A 21,302-nucleotide genomic window follows, 5' to 3' on the forward strand; every position below is an offset into this window, starting at 1 on the left:
AGAGCATCTTTGCGAAGAGAGGCTGGCACCATGGCCCGTGGAGATGCGCCATCTGTGGCCAGAAGAACAACACCATCACGAACAGACAGACAAAGGTGCAAGGCATGGTAGTTGCGAAGGGGATCCGATGCCCGGCCCTCAGTCCTGTCCGGCCAACCCCATTAAACAAAACCAATCAACTGACGCAGGACCGCGTCCCGCGTAGTAGCCAACGCAACCTGCGAACCTGTAAGTGGAAAACCCTCGACTGCACGACGTTCTTCCTTATCAATGTGGAAACAGAGTAGTTCATCACAATCGAAAACCGGGGCGGGGCCCATCGGCAATCGCGACATTGCGTCTGTGTTGGCGTGCTGGGCCGTGGGGCGATAGTGAATCTCATAGTGAAAATGAGACAAGTATAAGGCCCAACGTTGCAGGCGGTGAGCTGCCTTATCCAGAAGCGACACCGATGGGCTCAACAGAGAGAGCAGCGGCTTGTGGTTGGTGATGAGGTGAAACTTAGAACCATACAAAAAAACATGAACTTCTTTAGAGCAGAAATGATAGCGAGCGCCTCCTTTTTGATTTGAGAGTAACGGCATTGTGCATCGTTGAGGGTTTTGGAAGCATAGGCGATGGGTCGTTCCGACCCATCCTCATACCGATGGGCGAGAACAGCCCCTAGGCCATACTGTGATGTGTCAGTCACCAGAACCAAGTGCTGACCCGGACGGAATGTGGCAAGACAAGGCGCCAACTGCAAATGAACCTTCAGGCGGACAAAAGCCTGCTCCCACTCGTCGGACCAACAGAAAGGGACGTTTTTGCATAACAGCTGATGCAGAGGAGGAGCTACCGCTGCCATGGATGGAATGAATTTGTGATAATAAGCAATCTTGCCTAGAAATGCCTGAAGTTCTTTGACCGTAGATGGCCGGGGTAGAGCGTTAATGGCCGCAACGTGCTGATGTAGAGGATGTATACCCTCAAGGGACAAGTGGAAACTAAGATACACAATGGAGGGTTGAAAGAACTTGTCCAGATTGCACCTCAACCCAGCCGAATGCAAAACCCGAAACAGTGAACGCAAATTGCGAAGGTGCTTCTCAGTGGAGGCCCCCGTGACAATGTAATCCAGATAGTTTTTGCTGCTGGGAACGGAAGCTGTGAGCTGTTCCAAAAACCGCTGAAAAATGGCTGGTGTGCTAGCAACGCCAAATGGTAACCGCTGGTACTGATACAACCCACAAGGAGCACAAGGAGTGTTGATGACGAGAAATTCCTTGGAAGAAGCATCCAACGGCAACTGGTGGTACGCCTCCAATAAGTCAAGTTTGGATAAGAACTGGCCCCCAGCAAGCTTGGTAAATAACTCTTCAGGATGAGGAAGAGGATAAGTGTCAATGAGGCTCTGAGTGTTGACAGTGGCTTTAAAATCACCACACAATTGCAGACTCCCGTTTGGTTTAGGAACCACCACGATTGGTGATGCCCATTCGCTGGAGGTAACAGGAAGGAGAATCCCTGAAGATGTTAACCTGTCTATCTCAGCTTTGACAGGTGCACGCAACGCCACCGGAATAGGGCGTGCCCGGAAAAACTTAGGGCGAGCTGTAGGTTTAAGAGTAATGTGGGCTTCAAAATCCTTGGCACGACCCAGACCAGCAGAGAACACGGACGAAAATTCAGAATACAACCCATCCAGCTGTTGATATGGAATATCCTCAGATATGAGGTGCACATCATCATCAATGGAGAACCCGAACAACTGGAAAGCATCATAACCGAACAGGTTTTCAGTGCACGCATGATCCACCACATAAAACGTGAGGGGCCTAACAACAGACTTGTAGGCAGTGGAAGCATCAAACTGGCCAATGTTAGGAATTTTCTGTTTATTATAAGTTCTCAGATGTCGCGTAACTGGAGACAAGGGAGGGGAGCACAACTCCAAATACGTGTGAGAATTAATGAGAGTTACTGCAGAGCCAGTGTCCACTTGCATGCGAATGTCTTTATCCAGAACATGAACAGTAACAAACAACTTATTTGTTTGAGAAAGCATACAGTTAACATCCATGTCCGATGCCTCGTCCTCGTCGACAGGAACTTTAGGGGACATACACACACAGAATCAATGTGGCCTTTTTTCATGCATGAATTACACATGGCCCAACGTTTTGGACACGTGGCCCTGTCATGCTGTACGAAACAACGTGGACAAGAAGGAAGCGCGGAACGAACCTGTTTCTGTGGTTGCTGTTTTCGCTGCAAGCGTTGCGGCCCAACGTGACGTTGTTTACGCGAGTGAACCACCGCCACATCTTCGTTCTCCTGGGAAACAGGCAAATTGTCCATTTCGAAAGTTGACTGTACAGCGTCTACATCACACCACACGTCTATTTGCGTGCCAGCAGCGTGAGACAATTCAAAGGATTGAGCGATGCTTAGAACTTCCGACAACAAAGGGTTTGGCATTGTAGGGCACGTTGCCGAACTTCTTTATCAGGAGCATGCCGTAGAATAGCATCCCTAACCATTGAATCAGCATAAGACTCATGATGAATGTTCATGACAAACTGACATTTCCTACTCGGACCGTGTAGTTCTGCCGCCCAAGCCCAGTAAGATTGATGGGGCTGTTTACGACACTGGTAGAACGCCACGCAGGCAGCAACGACGTGGGTGTTTTTTCGGTAATAGTTAGACAATAAATCACACATTTCTTGGAAGGACAGAGAGGCAGGTTCCCGCAGAGGGGCTAACTGAAATAGTAGCTGATAGATCCATGGGGAAATCCAAGATAGAAATAACGACTTACACATAGGAGCGTCGACAACGCCGAAAGCCAAGAAGTGTTGCCGCAAATGGTTCTCATAATCCTCCCAGTCTTCAGTGGCCTCTTCGTAAGGAGGGAATGGAGGCGGAGAGGAGGAAGACAGACGATGAGTAAGCGACGTCAACAACGCCTGAATAGCAGCCGTCAGCTGTGTTTGTTGTGCCTGAATAGCAGCCGTCAGCTGTGTTTGTTGTTCAATGAGCGCTTGCATAAGCTATTCCATGTCTGCCCCGTCACGAACACACAAATCCACAACACAGTGAAAATATCCGACCTCGTCGCCAAAAGTGTTATAACCTTTAATCACCAATAATTGCGTGGATATTCAAACACACTCGCTTAGAAACAATAGCTGGTTACATGATAACAACTCAGTATCTCTTATTCGACTGTCGTGCCGTAACATGCGGCCGGCACTGTTCATAGCTAGGTGGTGCTCCCGCGCTCAGCCGAGTTGCGGAGCGCCTCTATCGCCGTTTGCGCGTACTGTCGTGGCGGCACTGTTAAATGTCGTGGCTCTGTCATAACACATCTTAATTTTAGTTTGTGCTTTGCTGAGATACAAAAGCCTGCAAAATGACCTTTTTGCCTTTCTAAGTAATTTATTACACACTATCTTGTATGATGGACATTGACAGCCAGAAGTAGACATCTTGAATAATAATCACTCAGCTGCTATGAAACGAGTTGTTAAATTACAAAAGCAGCCAAGGTGTTATGATTCAAGATGTCTACTTGCAGCTGCAGTTGTCCCTCAAAACTTAAAGTCTTAACGAAATAAGCAAGTAATGTGTAACATTATGCCAAGGCAAGCAGATTGTGAAAAATGCTGACAAGGGTACAGTTGGAGAACATAAATAAAATAACCTAAAATTGGACAGGATGTTCAGAGTTCACAGAATAGAGCTATTAGTGAAATTTTGAATTTTATTCAAAAAAGTCAGCATGAAAAAATCGTATCCCAGATTCCAGGCTTGTTTCAGTTAAAAATAATCCTGATTTTTATTTTGCTTAAATAGCTGAGACAGCTGCAACATCAGTTTTTTTGTGTTATCAGATTATTGCATTCATATGTATTTGTAAATGTTTTTTAAAGGTAATACAACCCAACAAACGGTTATCTGCTGCTGCTGGTCTTCGGACAAAAATGCCAATTGGAAACACTGAAAGAATTCTACAAGCTTATCAAAATCTGAACAAATTTTTATCAGCATTTTTAGATCATGTAAGTTTTACAGTAGTGGTCTTTAAAAATACAAACTGCTTTTTAATTTTTTTTTTAAATTCATCATGTTTTAGCTATGTTCTCACTGCAAATTCATTGGCTTCTTATTTTGAGTTTCGTTATTAATTTTATATGGTTCTTGTTACAGGCTTTGAAAGACTTAGACTATGAAATCAGAGACAAATTGTTTGTGGAGGCCCTGCTGGACATAGAATTTGCAGAGAATTCTGACAAAGGAGTTCTGTATACTGGTAAACTTTTCTTGATAAATATGATGTCCTTGTTGTTATGAGTTGAAATCCAAGAAATATTTCACCAGTTTTTACCTCTGTGGTGAAGTTACCTTAAGTTGCTCATTATTTATCTTACATGAGAAGGCTGCAGGTTTGCACATTTCTGCACAATACAACCACAGGAAATGGTAAAGAAATACTCCCTAGTCATTGGAAAGTGTCCACTGAAAGATATTCCAGCCCTTAAGAAAACAAAACACATTGTCTAGCATCACCACACACAGTTAAAATTCATAAATACAGTCACTATTATCTGCTTTGACTCATTGTAAAGTAGCTGACTGTGTACTGTGCCTAGTAAGTGGATTGAGTGTGAAAAAGATCCACCACGATTCAGTAATGAGATTCAGAAACTGTTGAGGAAGCAGAGGCTGTTGCACTCTCAGTTAAAAACAGAACTTACAAATGATGACAGGCAAAGGTTATTAGAGATTTGTGCAACCTGGAAAAGATCTATGCACAAAACACAACTACCACCATGGTCATACCTTAGCAAAATATCTGACAGAGAACGGGAGGAAATTCTGTTTCTATGTAAAATCACTAAGTTGGTCTAAGGCTTCCAGCCAGTCACTTGTTGAACAGTCTGCTGTAGCATTTGAAGGTAGCAAAACTACAGCCAAAGTTTTAAGTTTCATGTTCAAGAAATTGTTCACACAGGAGAATCGTACAAACACACCGTTGTTTGACTATCAAACAGACTCCCATATGGACGACAGTAATAAGGATCCCTGTCACAGGAGAAACAACTGAATGAGTTGAGTACAAATAAGTCACCAGGTCTGGATGGAATCCCAATTAAGTTTTTCAGAGACTACTTAGCTTACATTTGTCATGAATCTCTCGCCCTCACAATGTCCCAAGCAACTGGTAAAAAGCTCAGGTGACTCCTGTGTATAAGAAGAGCGAAAGAACAGACAGGCAAAATTACATACCAGTATCCGTAACATTGGTTTGCTACAGAATTCTTGAATGTGTTGTCAGTTCAAATACAGTAAATATTCTTGAGAATGAGAATCTTATGTCCACGAATCAGCATGGTTTTAGAACACATTACTCATGGAAAACTCAGGATGTCCTATCCTGACATGATATACTTCAGATTGTGGATGAAAGGCAACAGGCAGATTCCACACTTCCACATTTCCAGAAAGTGTTTCACGCTGTGCCCCATTTCAGGCTGTTAAAGGCGGTACAATCATAGGGCATAAGATCAAAGACATGTGAGTGACACAAAGACTTCTTTAGTTATAGAACCCAATATGTGTCCTCGGCAGCGAATGTTCATCAGAGAAAGGGTATTGTCAGAAGTGCCCCAGGGAAGTGTGGTAGGACTTGTTATTCTCTATAAATGGTTTGGTGGTCAGGGTGGGCAGCAATCAGTGTTTTTTGCTGATGATGCTGTAGTGTATGGTAAAGTGTCATTGATGAGTGACTGTAGGAGGATACAAGATGACTTAGACAAAATTTCTAGTTAACGTGATGAAAGGCAGCTAGCTCTAAATGTGTAAAAATGTACGTTAGCGCAGATGAGTAGGAAAAACATATCCATAATGTTCAGATACAGCATTATTAGTGTCCTGCTTGACACGGTCACATCATTTAAATATCTTGGCATAACATTGCAAAGCAATATGAACTGGAACGAGAATGTTAGGATTGTAGTAGGAAGGGCAAATGGTTGACTTCTGATTATTGGGAGAATTCTAGGGAAGAGTGGTTCATCTGTAAAGGAGACCATATATAGAATGCCAGTTCAACCTATTCTTGAGTACAGCTTGAGTGTTTGCGACCCATACCGGGCTCTGTTAAAGGAACACATCGAAGTAATTCAGAGGTGAGCTGCTATGTTTGTTACCACTAGGTTCAGACAACACACCAGTATTACAGAGATGCTTTAGCAACTCAAATGACAATCCCGGGCTCTGTTAAAGGAACACATCGAAGTAATTCAGAGGTGAGCTGCTATGTTTGTTACCACTAGGTTCAGACAACACACCAGTATTACAGAGATGCTTTAGCAACTCAAATGAGAATCCCTGAAGGGAAGGTAACTTCCTTTTTGAGGAACTCTATTGAGAAAAAAAATTAGTGAACCAGCATTTGAAGATGACTGCAGGAACGTTCTGTTGCCTCCAACATACATTATGTATAAGGACCACAAATATAAGACACAAGGAATTAGGGCTCCAACATAGACATATAGTTAGTTATTTTTCCCTCATCCTATTTGTAACTGGAACAGGAAAGGAAATGACTGGTAGTAGTACGAGGTACCTTCTGTCGCATGCCATATGGTGGACTGCAGATGTAGATATGTATTTAAAGAGCTTTGGTTCAATATTGGTTCAGTCCTAGGAGTTTTATCTGCCACTTATCAATTCTTGCACCTATGTTAACATTTGTTGATGAGAAAAATGGTGGGTTGCGCCATGGTTTGGAGTCCGTGTTAAATTTTAGATTCACCTGCAAGTTGCTGGGTATGTCTGTTCAGAGGTCAGAAGAAGATAGTGGCATATCACCTCTACCAGGATGATGCCCAGACAGACATCTATACGATGGTTTTTGCTATCTACTATGCATGAGGGTTGTAACTTTAGTAGTGCCAACTATTTGTTTACAACTTGTACAAAATGGACACATGTTTCAATGTTTTACTCTTCTTCAAAGTAGTCACTATCATTGTGTATAACTCATTTCCAGGGATGTGGAAGTTGTAGGATACCCTCAGCAGTCCCAGTTGTATTGATAGTTTGAGTGGAGCGGTCTATTGGCCTATGAATCTCTGTAACAATTTTGAAGCGAATGCCATGAAGTGCTCCCTTAATCGTAGTAATGAATTTGAAGTCACAAGGGCTTAAGTGCAGGGACTCCGCTGGGTGGTACAGCACTTCCCAGTCCCATTGACTGAGCAAATCAGTTACATCCTGTACCATATACACCTGAGCATTGTCCTGCAAAATGTTGGGCAGGTCCTGCAGAAAGTGTTGCCGGTTCTCTCTCTAAGCAGTTCATTTTTGGAACACAGCCTGCAACCAGCTTAAAGAAAGAAGTGGCAACACTTTCTGCAGGACCTGCTCATCATTTTGCTGGACAATGCTCGGATGCATATTGCACAAGTTGTGAGTGGTTTGTTCAATCAGTGGGTCTGGTAAGTGCTGTACCACCCACTACACTCCCTGGAATTAACCCCTTTGACTTAAGTTTTATCCATAAGATGAAGGAAGCACTTCATTGTTATTGCTTCAGAATTGTTACAGAGATTTGTTGGGAAATAGACCACTCCACTCAAATTATCAACATGACGAGCACTGCTAAGGACATCTTACAACGTCCACATTTCTATCAACAGGCTATACACACAGTGCTGGTGGCTACTCAGAAGGACAGTAAAACTTGAAACATGTATCTGTTTTTTATAAGTCATAAATAAATAATTGCCACTATTAAAGTTTCAACCTTTGTACATTATTTACACTCATCTTCACTCTGTTTCCCTTGTCTTCCTCATAGTCTTCTTCTCCCCTGTCATTTTTTTTCTCACAGTGTTTCTTTTTTGCATTTGTATGTTCTTTGCGTGGTTGATATGATTTTGGGATGTCAGTGATACCTGATGTTTACTGCATGTGAAATTATTGTTTCATTGTTTATTGTCATGGTTACGTGTGTAATTGTGCCCATGTTTCATTTTATACCACGTTCTCTTTGTCCTTCTTTGCTACTGAGATTTTCTTGATGAGTCTGTGTCATGCAATTTGCGCAGACCCCATTTTCATAATCTCTTTTTCACTGATCTGTCCTTACTTTGTGCTTTGACCCACTGGATTCATTAGTTTTATTACTGTTCCAGAGTTGTGCATAGCATGTTGTAGAAAATTTTACTGTTCTTTTCCAGGGGTTTTTCTTATAAGAACTGGTGATGCACTTCCTTCTGGTAGCAAATAGTTTAAATATCTATTCTCCAAGTTTTAGGATTCCATAAATTCAGTTCTATCATTCTCATGTTCATTCAGCAGTGAAACTTATATTTCAGTTTGCTTGTGCTATTTATCTTGTTCAAGACATGATTTCTCACGCAGTTTGTAACTTATCAGCACTTTGTGTTTCTGCATATTCCATCTTATAACTTCAACTTCATAGTAATGTAGCACATGATAAATATTCATGAGTTCTGTATACTGATTGAGATGCATTCCTTCAGGAGTTTTCATAGACACACATTGTCTTCCACTTCAACTGATTCACTGTGATTTGTTACTAATATATTTCCTCCTCAGTTGATTAGTAATGGTTCTACCATAGTGTTACAGAATCTATTTGCTTTTGCATTTGCATAAACCTCTGGGATTCTAACAATATTTTTGTCTTAATATCCTCTTCTTCTGTTGCCCTTTCAGCAGCATCAACACGTTTCTCGTTATTACTTATCTGTCTTCACACTGCAGAACGTACTCCTTCTGCCTAACTTCACTAGCAACTTTAGCCATCTCCCAAATTATTTGATTTTGTTGTAACATTTACTGGCTTTATCTTTTGTAACTGTGTAACCAGTTATTTATGGAACACACTCCATTTGCAGCACAAGACACAAATGCAATAACTGTTAAAGTTCCAAAGTGCTGGCAAGAGTGCTCTGGAATCATCAGTGTTGGTAGGCATTCGATTGGTATTGTAAACAGTCATAAATAGAAAGCACAATAAGATTATTATGAGCATCCACTAATGAAGTCCAACTGAAGGGCTGTGCCATCTTTTGTTCATTGATTAGAATTTTCTTTGCTCTGCCTCTTCTATCGCTATCCAGTCATATACATTCCCCTCTCCCCACCTTTCTTTTTTTTAAAAAAAACAAAAGAGGAGAGAGAGAGAGAGAGAGAGAGAGAGAGAGAGAGAGAGAGAGAGAGATGTTAACACACAGGGCTCAAAGCACTGAGATGCTTCTGAGATCTAGACTCTACCAAGCTACCATCTGGACTGACGTGTGGCTTAGTGGCAGCATCTGTTTTGCCAAGCCTTCAGAGGTGACAATGTGTTTGGGGGTGACTTGGTTTTCTGGCCATTTGGCATAAGTGGTAGCTCTATATTGTCTTCAATGATGGTGGGAAACCTAATCAGTGGAACCTGTTGCAGTGGTGTGAGCCTAACAGAGGCCGCAAGTCCCTCCCAATATGGTGATGCAGACTGGAAGAAAGTCAGCTCTGTTGCATGCAAAACTGAATACATTGGACACCATGAGTGGCCACTGCTGTGTCTGATGTCCATCACAGGTGCGTCCTGAAGGCCCTGGTGTACACTGCTATGGCAGAATTGAACGGTAGGATGTGATGTTGATTTCAGGGTGATTTTTTTGGGATTGCTAGTGACTTTCACTAGAATCTTCCCTTTGGGTGTTATGATCCACTACATGCTTAGGAAAAGGGTGAAAGTCAATTCAGTAGGTGATGTTTCAGCTAAAATCTCTGAATTTGTTATTTGAAAGTCGGAACAAGGTATTCAGCTCCTCTGTATCTTTGTGGATTGAATGAGACTGATGATATGTGAGCTACTCTTTTTAGGTAGCAGAATTTCTTGAACTGCTTTGATTTGAGGACTGTTTTCTCCTGTTAGGGAAAAAATGGAAAGGCTTTTGCAGCAGCTTGTGCTGTTGTATTCGAATTCATGACATAGGGATTGTTTGATAATGCATAAAAACTAGGTAAATTTAGTATAGGAATGATTGATGTGGTCTTCTGTCTGAAGGCTGGTTTGCTGCAACTCTTCATTTCTTCATCTCTGAATAACTCGTTGTAAGTGGAAATAATTAACTTTTTCCAACAATATGGAGTCATTTCCATGATTCCATGTCATTGAGTAACCACTGATTGTGGTGGTACATGATTTTCCACACATACTTGACAAGTGTGTACCATTTTTCTGGACAGTACACATGTAAGTGAGCTACTGTTTTTTGTGCATGTTATCACTGTGTGCCCTTTATGCAAAAGTGGTAGCAAACCTGCAGTCATCTGGACAGGAGAATGGTCATTCACTGTTAGTCTGCTTTGACATTTATCATCAGTTCCCTTTTGCCATTTGTAGGACATGTTTTGTGCAAGAGAATTCATATTACAGGGTCACTGGGAATTTACCATGTGAGCAGAGGAGCACACTCTGTGAATTTTGTGATTGTTCCATTTTTGGAAATGCGCTATCAATTAACTAATATCCTTATATAGTTAGAAGTATACTGTACCATCTTTGTTGAAGTCCTGGTCAGGATCCACCAATAACTGTGAAAATAGCGTGTTATGAAATTTATTTCTTATGAATCTGTTGGGTGTATGCACTAAAGAAAAAGGATCCAACACTTTAGGCACTGTGATACACACCCAAGGCAAAAATAACTACTTACATGTTTATGATCAGTAATTAGATGGAATTTCATAACATAGAGTTAGGTGTTGGAGAGTGTGTGGTGAGGGGGTAGGGTATACTATTTTAGCTGATACTATGGGATTGGACAAAGTTGTACTATTTGCTTGTTGCATGGTGCTGGTTGTGGATATGATGCACAGCACCCTTTTTGTTCTCAATTGTCTAGCTAGGAAGTGTATGCATGAAACTGTGGGATATGGTTCACTTCCGAAACAACCCTATCCTCTTGCAGCTGCTGATCAGTAGCTTGTGCCATAGCAAATGCTCGTTTGGTTTAAAAATGGGTCTGATAGCCTTGTTACTTACTGCTGTGTTTCCTTATATGGAATATGTTGTAAAACATCATGGATTAAGGTGTATGCATAACAATTACACTTTTGGTGTAAGATGAAGATATGTATGCTAGGAATGAAACAATATGTTCCCTGCTTCTTGTGTTGTTATTATTGTGGTCTTCTGTCTGAAGACTGATTTGATACAGCTCTCCATTTCTTCGTTTGTGCATAACTTGTTGTAAGGAGAATTAATTAACTATTTTCCGTAATATTGTATACATGAAGCTGTAACCTGTAGGACTAATTTTTGTGGCTCATAAATAACGAAAATTCATAGTGTCTTAAGTGATTTAATTGAACAATAGAAAATCAAGAAGCAGGCCTTTTGGCCGAAAGCTTACTTAGCAGTGTTTTTGTTGTGCCTGTCTGTGACTCAATATCTGCACTATATGGTGAGTAGCAATCTATCCTTTTTATAATATTAAGTGATTTAATTCTATTTTTAAGCATGTAATTTGTGTTGCAATGTGTGATAAGTGCTGATGTTGCCATTGGGTAGTCAAAGAGCAAGTGGTACGTGTAGAATGTGGGCTATAATTCCACTTGGTTGACTGTAGTGGGGAAGTGTATCGAGAACTTAAAGCTCTCCCTTAGAACCGTGCGCTCTGCAAGAAAGACAGGAGAACCACTGAAAAGGAGGCAAAAATTTTTGCCCTTCAGGCTGAATAAGAACATACAAGATTTGAACCCAATAAGTTGAAGAGGGAAAATGATTGTAGGAACTGCGTAAAGGTAACAAGCAATGGGCAAAATGGGAACAGCTCATCAACTTATTCATTTGCATTTGAGTTTGCAGTATTGAATAAATTTGGCTTGATACCTGGAGCAGAAGGGGAAGAGCCTCATCCAGCTGTAGGTCACAGCAATAGACAGCAGGCTTCTACCAAAAGAGGGTAGCAAGAAAAGAGTCTTGCTGCTAGGTAGTAGCCATGGGAGGGTTGTAGGCCAGATGGTGCAGCCCAAATGAGGAGCAGTGTACCAAGTCACTACTATTGTGAGGCCAAGTGCTAGCCTTAGATAGATGACAACACATGTAGGGAGTTTGTGCAAAGATTTTGGCAAAGAGGATCAGGTTATTGTAGTAGATGGAGCAGGGAGCAGGCTGGCTAAGGACAGGAAGTGTAGTATTAGGGGTGACCTGGATGACATGGTAATATCAACTACACACACAAATGTGAGGTTTGTTCTAAAGTGTCAGTTTTAACTTAACACTGGGTTTGTCTGGTCGCTGCTGGCTGAAATTAAATCTCATATGAGTGAGTGGCTGTTGCTACAGCTGAGAGATGGAGACACACTAGACACAGCCTACATGTGAATAGGAGAAGGAAAGATAAGTTAGCTGTGCTTCTTACTCAGGGGGGCCCACTATCACATCAAGGGAAATCCTTGTTGTTACTGGTGTCAGAGAGATTTTTTTATTAATGTTAGAATCAGAATTCGGGCACCCTGTTCTGAAAGAAGTCCAAATAACAGAAGACTCCTGCAAAATACTTAAGAATGCACAGAAAAGTAAGGTGGTAGAGCTTCTTGTCTGTTTGGAAAGTTCAGAGAGCTCTTACAAGATAGATGTTCTGTGCCTATATGAGCACCACAATGTTACTTGTATTAAGCCAGAACACAAATTCAAAAATATCAAGTAGATTTTGTCATGATCATCATGTGCTGGTGAATCAATACTGAAAAGTAGTTAACTTTTCATTGTAACTGTTTATGGCTTCCCACTGTGAAATTTTGAACTGTATATAGGTATTCTTTACTATGCTATCTATCAGTGAAAATAATCAACTTTTGAAGATATAATGTTACGGATAGATAAAAAAAAAAAAATATTCTCACTGTGTGGTGGTGCGAGAACATGTATATAAAAAGTAGAGCAGTTTGCAAACCGTCAGCCAGTGGCTCCTTCTTCTGGCTGGAGGATTGGAGGGAAAGGAAGAGGGGTGAAAGAAAAGGACTGATGAGGTTTACGAACAGGGATAGAGTTTGGAAAATTCATCCAGAGCCCTGAATCAAGGGAGACTTACTGTTCATTAACTCTCCCGTGCCCAGGGCTCTGGGTGACTGTATAATGTCAGAAATCAGTAATTTCGACAACAGCCTTAATCTATAGTGAAACAAGAGATGAGACAACCAGTCACAGAGCTGTATAACTTCACTATTGAAGCGAATGGAAGGGCTGTAAATAATGAGTCACAGTTAACAAATATATTTGAGAATTATTTCTCAAATATGTAGGAAGTATAGAGGCAAACAGTTCAAGAGAAAAATCACAGAAGTTTGTTGAAAAAGCGTCTCATAAAATTCAATAATCAATAATTAAAAAAATTACATATTCTCTCAACAATAAAAGCTCATATCATTTTAATGGTGTTTCCAATAGTGTACCAAAGGCTTGTTCCCATATAATATGTCCGATTGTATATGAAAACCCAAGATGGAGTATAACAATATTATGCTCCCCACCATATAGTGGAGATGCTACACGCAACAAAAAAGACTGTCACAGTATAAGCTTTCGGCCAATAAGACCTTTGTGAAAAATAAATGACACACACACACACACACACACACACACACACACACACACACACACACACACACACACAAAATTGCAGCCTCTGGCACCTGAAGTCACACTGCGAGCAGCAACAGCAGTACATGATGAGTGTGGCAAATGGGTGGGGGTAAGGAGGAGAAGGAGGATAGCAGGGTAGGGGTGGGGGGACAGTAAAGTGCAGCTGGGGAGTGTGCAAGGACAAGGTGGAGAGAGGGTAGGGCAGCTAGGTTAGACGGATGGCAGGGGGGGGGGGGGGGGGGGGGTAGCAGAAAGAAGAGAAGGAAAGGAGAGAAGTAAAAAGATTGGGTGCGTTGGTGGAATAGGAACAGGGAATGGGCTGGATGGATGAGAAAAATGACTCATTTTCCATTTTCATTGAGTCATTTTTCTCACCCTTCCAGCCCCTTCTTTGTTCCCATTTCAGCCCTACACAGCCCTCATTCCACTAACACACCCAGTCTTTTCACTTCTCTCCTTTCCTGCCCCCCCCCCCCCCCCCCCACCCCTACCTCACCCCTGCCCTCTGTATAACCTCCCATCTGCCCTCTGTCTAACCTCCTGACTGCATCAAGCTACTCCTTGTCCTTGTCCTTGTCCTTGCACACTCCCCAGGTGCACTTCACTGCCCCGCCCCTACCCTGCTATACCTCCCCACCCCAGCCTCCTCCTTACCCCCAACCAGTTGCCACTCCCGTCATGCTCTGTTACTGTTGCTCGCAGTTTGGTTTCAGCTGCCATGCGAGTGACTCAAGGCATTTTTCCAGAGAGATCAAAATATGCCATTTTCAAACCCCTATTTAAGGAAGGCAACAGGTGAGATGTCAATAACAACTGACCTATTTTCACTGCTGACATCATTTTGCAGATGATGCCAGTGTGTAATCAATTCAAGCATACATACAGAAATGGGAGAAATGGTAGACAGTGTCCTTAAAAGTATTATTGACTTCCTCAATTTAAAAAAGACACAACTTAATCAGTTCTCCAATGATAAGTGTAACACACAAAGAGGAAACAATAAGTAGGGCAGAAACTTCAGAATTGTTACATGTCCATATTGATGAGAATTTAAACAGGAAAAAATACATTTTGGAACTTCTAAACAACTTAGTTCAGCCACATTTGCACTTAGAACCATTGCAAATTGAGTAAGTTGATATATTTTGCATATTATCTTTCAGTAATGTCATACGGAATAATTTTTGGGGGAAATTCATCTTTAAGAAAGGAATTCTCCATTGCTCAAAATGTGTTGCAAGAATAGTGTGTGGTGTTTACTGGTGATTATCTTTTAGATATCTCTTTAAGGTGTTGGGCTTTCTGCCTATTGCTTCACAAAAGGAGTATTCAACCCTGCATCTGTTTATCTCTTTTACCATGTGATATAAAGTGACTGACAGACAGCAAAGTAAAATTTGAAAACAAACTGAAAAATTTTCTCTTTGAGAACTCCTTCTGTTCCATAGAAAAATTTCTATTATTGAAATGTGTCAAAGGTGGTGGGTAGGATTACTAACTCACATCTGTATATTAAAAAAAATTATAAATGTTCAACATGTTGCTGTGTTTAAAAAATAATTCGTGATGTACATGTAAAATGAATTGTTCCACAACATTATGATTATTCTGGAAAATAATCCATGGGACGTGAAACTAACTACTGCAACTCACATCCACGTGAAACTGCTTACTGTAACGAAGCTTTGGTTTCCCTCTACAATTTTTACTGCCAACAAATCCCTCCCATACATTTTGGAACTTCTAAACAACTTAGTTCAGCCACATTTGCACTTAGAACCATTGCAAATTGAGTAAGTTGATATATTTTGCATATTATCTTTCAGTAATGTCATACGGAATAATTTTCGGGGGAAATTCATCTTTAAGAAAGGAAGTCTCCATTGCTCAAAATGTGTTGCAAGAATAGTGTGTGGTGTTTACTGATGATTATCTTTTAGATATCTCTTTAAGGTGTTGGGCTTTCTGCCTATTGCTTCACAAAAGGAGTATTCAACCCTGCATCTGTTTATCTCTTTTACCATGTGATATAAAGTGACTGACAGACAGCAAAGTAAAATTTGAAAACAAACTGAAAAATTTTCTCTTTGAGAACTCCTTCTGTTCCATAGAAAAATTTCTATTATTGAAATGTGTCAAAGGTGGTGGGTAGGATTACTAACTCACATCTGTATATTAAAAAAAATTATAAATGTTCAACATGTTGCTGTGTTTAAAAAATAATTCGTGATGTACATGTAAAATGAATTGTTCCACAACATTATGATTATTCTGGAAAATAATCCATGGGACGTGAAACTAACTACTGCAACTCACATCCACTTGAAACTGCTTACTGTAACGAAGCTTTGGTTTCCCTCTACAATTTTTACTGCCAACAAATCCCTCCAGTACAAAATTAACTATTCATTGATGCCTCGGGATGTGTTCTATCAACCCATCCTTTCTTTTAATCCAGTTGTGTTGAAATTTCTTTTTTTCCCCAATTCAATTCGCTATAACACATTTGTTCAGAACCAGTAAAATTGTTGAAATTAAACAAAGCTCCAGGGCCTGATGGAACTGTATCAGATTCTGTAGCAAGTTTGTGGCTGAGTGAGCCCCTCTTTTAACCATAATATACTGAAGATCGCTGGAACAAAAAACTGTGCCCAGTGGATGGAAAACGCACGGGTCATATGTCTTTACAAATAGGGCAGAAGAAGTGATACACAAAACTACCATCCAATATCCGTAACATCCAAATGTATTCTGAGGTATCCTGGTCAGAATGACCCCCTTTGAGCCAGCCAGTATGGATTCCGAAAACATCAGTCATGTGAAACCAAACTCCTGCTTTTCTCACATGATATCCTGAAAGCTATGGATCAAGACAGTCTGGTAGATGCTGTGTTTCTTGACTTCTGAAAGGCATTTGACTCAGCACCACACATACACATATTCTCAAAAGTATGAACATATGACGTATTAAGTGAAATTTGTGACTAGATTGATGATTTCTTGGTGGTGAGGACATAGAAAGTGAATTCTTTATTTTAGGTTACTCATTGTTGAAAAACATAGTTGTTCCAAATTCCAAAATCTATGTTTGACCATGAATGGAGACATATCAGTTGCATAAACTTCTAAACAATGTCTTAAACTCAAGCGAGAGTGCAGCAGACAAGGGTAACATAAATCCAAAAGGTGTTTTTATCCATGTGGGAACAAATTCCCTTTGAAACAACAGTGAAGGAGAAATTGTAAACCACACCAGGAACCTTATTCGAATGGCCAGAAGCCTCTACACGAATTCCAGAATAAAAATCTGTGGCATTATGTGCAGGAGACTGGTGAGTGACAGCTATGTGCAGAGGATAAACGGCAAGATTAAAAAGCAGTGCAATAAAGTAGGATTCAGTTTCATTGATCCCAACAAATTTCTAAGTGCAACATGTCTTGCCAAAGATGGTCTACGTCTGAACATTTTGGGCTCAAAAATATTAATTAAGATGTTCATAGATACTTGCCAGATCATAAAATACAAGGGATACTGAGAAGTAGTAAATAGGGTGAAAAAACTTGTGTAGCATTAAGAAAGACAAAACCAAACTATTATCTGGCTAGAAATGTGCTGAAGCCCGTAAGCAATAGTGAAAGTGTGCCGCACCGAGAACGAACTCGGGACCTTTGCCTTTCGCGGGCAAGTGCTCTACCATCTAAGCTAACCAAGCACGACTCATGCCCCGTCCTCACAGCTGTACTTCTGCCAAACTTTACAGAAGCTTTCCTGCGAACCTTGCAGAACTAGCACTCCTGAAAAAAAGGATATTGCGGAGACATGGCTTAGCCACAGCCTGGGGGATGTTTCCAGAATGAGATTTTCACACTGCAGTGGTCTTATGTCAAAGCGGTAGGTGGATCAAAACAAAATGTCCAGACACACTGTGACCAAAATGGTACTGAAACAGAGAATGACAGACTAAAGGCCGAAATACTAAATGTCTTTTTCCAAAGGTGTTTGACAGAGGAAGACTGCACTGTAGTTCCTTCTCTAGATTGTCTCACAGATGGCAAAATGGTAGATATCGAAATAGATGACACGGGGATAGAGAAACAATTAAAATCGCTCAAAAGAGGAAAGGCCGCTGGACCTGATGGGATACCAGTTCGATTTTACACAGAGTACGCGAAGGAACTTGCCCCCCTTCTCGCAGCGGTGTACTGTAGGTCACTAGAAGAGCGTAGCGTTCCAAAGGATTGGAAAAGGGCACAGGTCATACCCGTTTTCAAGAAGGGACGTCGAACAGATGTGCAGAACTATAGACCTATATCTCGAACGTCGATCAGTTGTAGAATTTTGGAACACATATTGTGTTCGAGTGTAATGACTTTTCTGGAGACTAGAAATCTACTCTGTAGGAATCAGCATGGGTTTCAAAAAAGACAGTCGTGTGAAACCCAGCTCGCGCTATTCATCCACGAGACTCAGAGGGCCATAGACACGGGTTCACAGGTAGAGGCCGTGTTTCTTGACTTCTGCAAGGCGTTCGATACAGTTCCCCACAGTTGTTTAATGAACAAAGTTAGAGCATATGGACTATCAGGCCAATTGTGTGATTGGATTGAAGAGTTCCTAGATAACAGAACGCAGCATGTCATTCTCAATGGAGAGAAGTCATCCGAAGTAAGAGTGATTCAGGTGTGCCGCAAGGGAGTGTCATAGGACCGTTGCTATTCACAATATACATAAATGACCTGGTGGATGACATCAAAAGTTCACGGAGGCTTTTTGCGGATGATGCTGTGGTATATTGAGAGGTTGTAACAATGGAAAATTGTACTGAAATGCAGGAGGATCTGCAGCAATTTGACGCATGGTGCAGGGAACGCCAATTGAATCTCAGTGTAGACAAGTGTAATGTGCTGCAAATACATAGAAAGAAAGATCCCTTATCATTTAGCCACAATATAGCAGGTCAGCAACTGGAAGGAGTTAATGCCATAAATTATCTGGGAGTACGCATTAGGAGTAATTTAAAATAGAATGATCATATAAAGTTGATCGTCGGTAAAGCAGATGCCAGACTGAGATTCATTGGAAGAATCCCAAGGAAATGCAATCCAAAAACAAAGGGAGTAGGTTACAGTATGCTTGTTCACCCGCTGCTTGAACACTGCTCAGCAGTGTGGTATCCGTACCAGATAGGGTTGATAGAAGAGATAGAGAAGATCCAACGGAGAGCAGCGCGCTTCATTAGAGGATCATTTAGAAATCACGAAAGCATTGCGGAGTTGATAGATAAACTCCAGTGGAAGACTCTGCAGGAGAGTCGCTGAGTAGCTCGGTACGGGCTTTTGTTGATGTTTCGAGAACATACCTTCACCGAGGAGTCGAGCAGTATATTGCTCCCTCCTATGTATATCTCGTGAAGAGACCATGAGGATAAAATAAGAGAGATTAGAGCCCACAAAGAGGCATACCGACAATCCTTCTTTCCATGAACAATACAAGACTGGAATAGAAGGGAGAACCGATAGAGGTACTCAGGGTACTCTCCACCACACACAGTCAGGTGGCTTGTGGAGTGTGGATGTAGTGTGTGCTGATATGAAACTTCATGGCAGAATAAAACTGTGTGCTGGACCGAGACTCAAATCTGCCAGGAACTTTCATATCAGTGCACTCTCCGGTGCAGAGTGAAAATCTCATTCTGGGAATAGTTAAAGTAGATATGTTATTCATTGGAATATAAATGGTTTAAACACTGATGCTTCAAACAATAAAATCTCCAAAATAGAAATTATACTGTCAGAAAGTGCAAATGGTAGAGTTGGTTGTTTAAATGAGCATTCGTTTTCTGAGGACACAATTAAAATTTTAAACAAAATAAGGAACTTCAGGTTAGCAAGTATCTTTTGCAGAAGAAACCAGTCACATGGAGGCTCATGTATGCTTCTACATAGTGAAATGAATTATGAGACCAGAAATTGTTTTGTAGAAATAGTGGATGCACTAGCAAATGTTATAATTATTTCAATACACAGTCTCCCAGGGAGGTCAACAACAGAGCTATTCTTATCTTAACTTCAAATTAGGCTAGAAGACCTTTGTAGAGAAAAAGAAGAAGAAAAATGTAATAGCTTCTGATTTTAACATTGATATCACATACCAGAGACAATGGCCAGTTAGTAATCTGTATTGACTGTGTTCTAAGTAAGTACGTCTATGAATTTTGTGTAGCTCTGGGTATTTCAGGTCATTGTGCATCGTTCATTAAGCTGCTTAGACAAACAGGAGCATTTCACATTCAGAACCCTTATGAGAAGGAACTTAAGCAAAGAAACTTACTAATATTTAGTAATAAGCTAAAAGAGAAAAAAATGGCTTTTTGGTCATTGTAACTTGAGTGGTGAAAACTTTGAGACATTCCAAAATAAGCTTGTTAGGTGTCTTTAATTAAACATTTCCACCTAGACTCTGCTGCAATAAAATGATGAATAAATTAAAGTGGATTACCCAGGGCAAAAAAAGTTCCAGTGTAAGGAAAAGGTAACTGCACAGAGAATTAAAATATAATAAAGATATTGATTTCATTGTTTATGTCAGACTCTATATATCCATATTTAAAAGAGCCATCAAGGCAGCAAAACAATTGGCAAATAAGAGGCTAATTTTAACCCATAAAAATAAGACATAGGCGGTGTGGTCAGTCATTAAATGTAAGTATTAAAGCCTGTAACCAAGAAATTTCAAAAATCGACATTAAACGAAATACTATTGTAAGTCCATCTCAAATATCAGAGTAATGTTATGAATTATTTATAAATGTAGCAAAGTCTGATGTAGATGTAACAAATTATCACAGCAGAGTAAATCCCTTTGGCCTAAATGAAAACTCATAAAAAAAAGACCAAAGTTATTAAAGTGGTGGACAATAAAATTGCAAACCCACTACCTCAAATAATGAGTCAGTGTTTTGATGACGGCTGTTTCCCAGAGTTACTGAAATATGCTGAAGTCAAACCACTCTTCAAGAAGGGATCAAGAGAAATTATGGCAAATTATCATCCTATCTCAATTCTCCCAGTCATATCCAAAATATTTGAAAAACTTGCTGTTGCCCAAATCCAAAATTTCATTGCCAAATATTCCATTAGTCTAAACAATGAGTTTGGTTTTCAGCAGGGGATAAGCACCATAGATACAGTGAAGAGTTTCATTGAAGCAATGAGTACATCACTAGACAAGAGAAATAAGGTGGCAGGAATTTTCTGTGAGCTCACAAAGGCATTTGATTCTATAATCCATGCATTGCTTATTTACAAACTTGAAAGGTATAGCATTAGTGGCAGTGCTCTACAAGGATTTAAATATTACTTCTCAAACAGAAAGCAGAGAATTAGCATCTCTTTAAATGGTGCCAATTATTTTTGTGACTAGGAAAAAAAAATCACAGGGTGTTCCCCAAGGCTCCATATTAGCCCCAGTCCTATTTCTCTTCTATGTTAATGACTTACCATCAAATATCAGCTCCTCAGCAGTTCTGTTCGCAGATGATACTTCTGTCTTAGTTGTAAACCAGGACACAGAAAAAAATCCCAAATCTGTGATCAGTACCCTCTGTACCTTAGAAACTTGGTTGCAGCTGAATGGGTT

At 40.6% G+C, this 21,302-nt stretch overlaps 1 protein-coding gene across 2 annotated transcripts in view; it reads left to right on the forward strand.

Moving 5' to 3' along the window:
• LOC126272588 (meckelin) overlaps nt 1-21,302 on the forward strand; it is a 221,861-nt gene that overhangs the window by 185,185 nt on the left and 15,374 nt on the right. For both annotated transcript variants that reach the window (XM_049975514.1, XM_049975513.1), the window contains 2 exons: nt 3,918-4,046; nt 4,195-4,297. In XM_049975514.1, the coding sequence (XP_049831471.1) occupies nt 3,918-4,046; nt 4,195-4,297 (232 nt within the window). The remainder of the gene's footprint in view (nt 1-3,917; nt 4,047-4,194; nt 4,298-21,302) is intronic.

This window comes from Schistocerca gregaria, chromosome 5 (genome assembly GCF_023897955.1).
Source record: "Schistocerca gregaria isolate iqSchGreg1 chromosome 5, iqSchGreg1.2, whole genome shotgun sequence".
In the NCBI taxonomy this organism is placed as follows: Eukaryota; Metazoa; Arthropoda; class Insecta; order Orthoptera; family Acrididae; genus Schistocerca; species Schistocerca gregaria.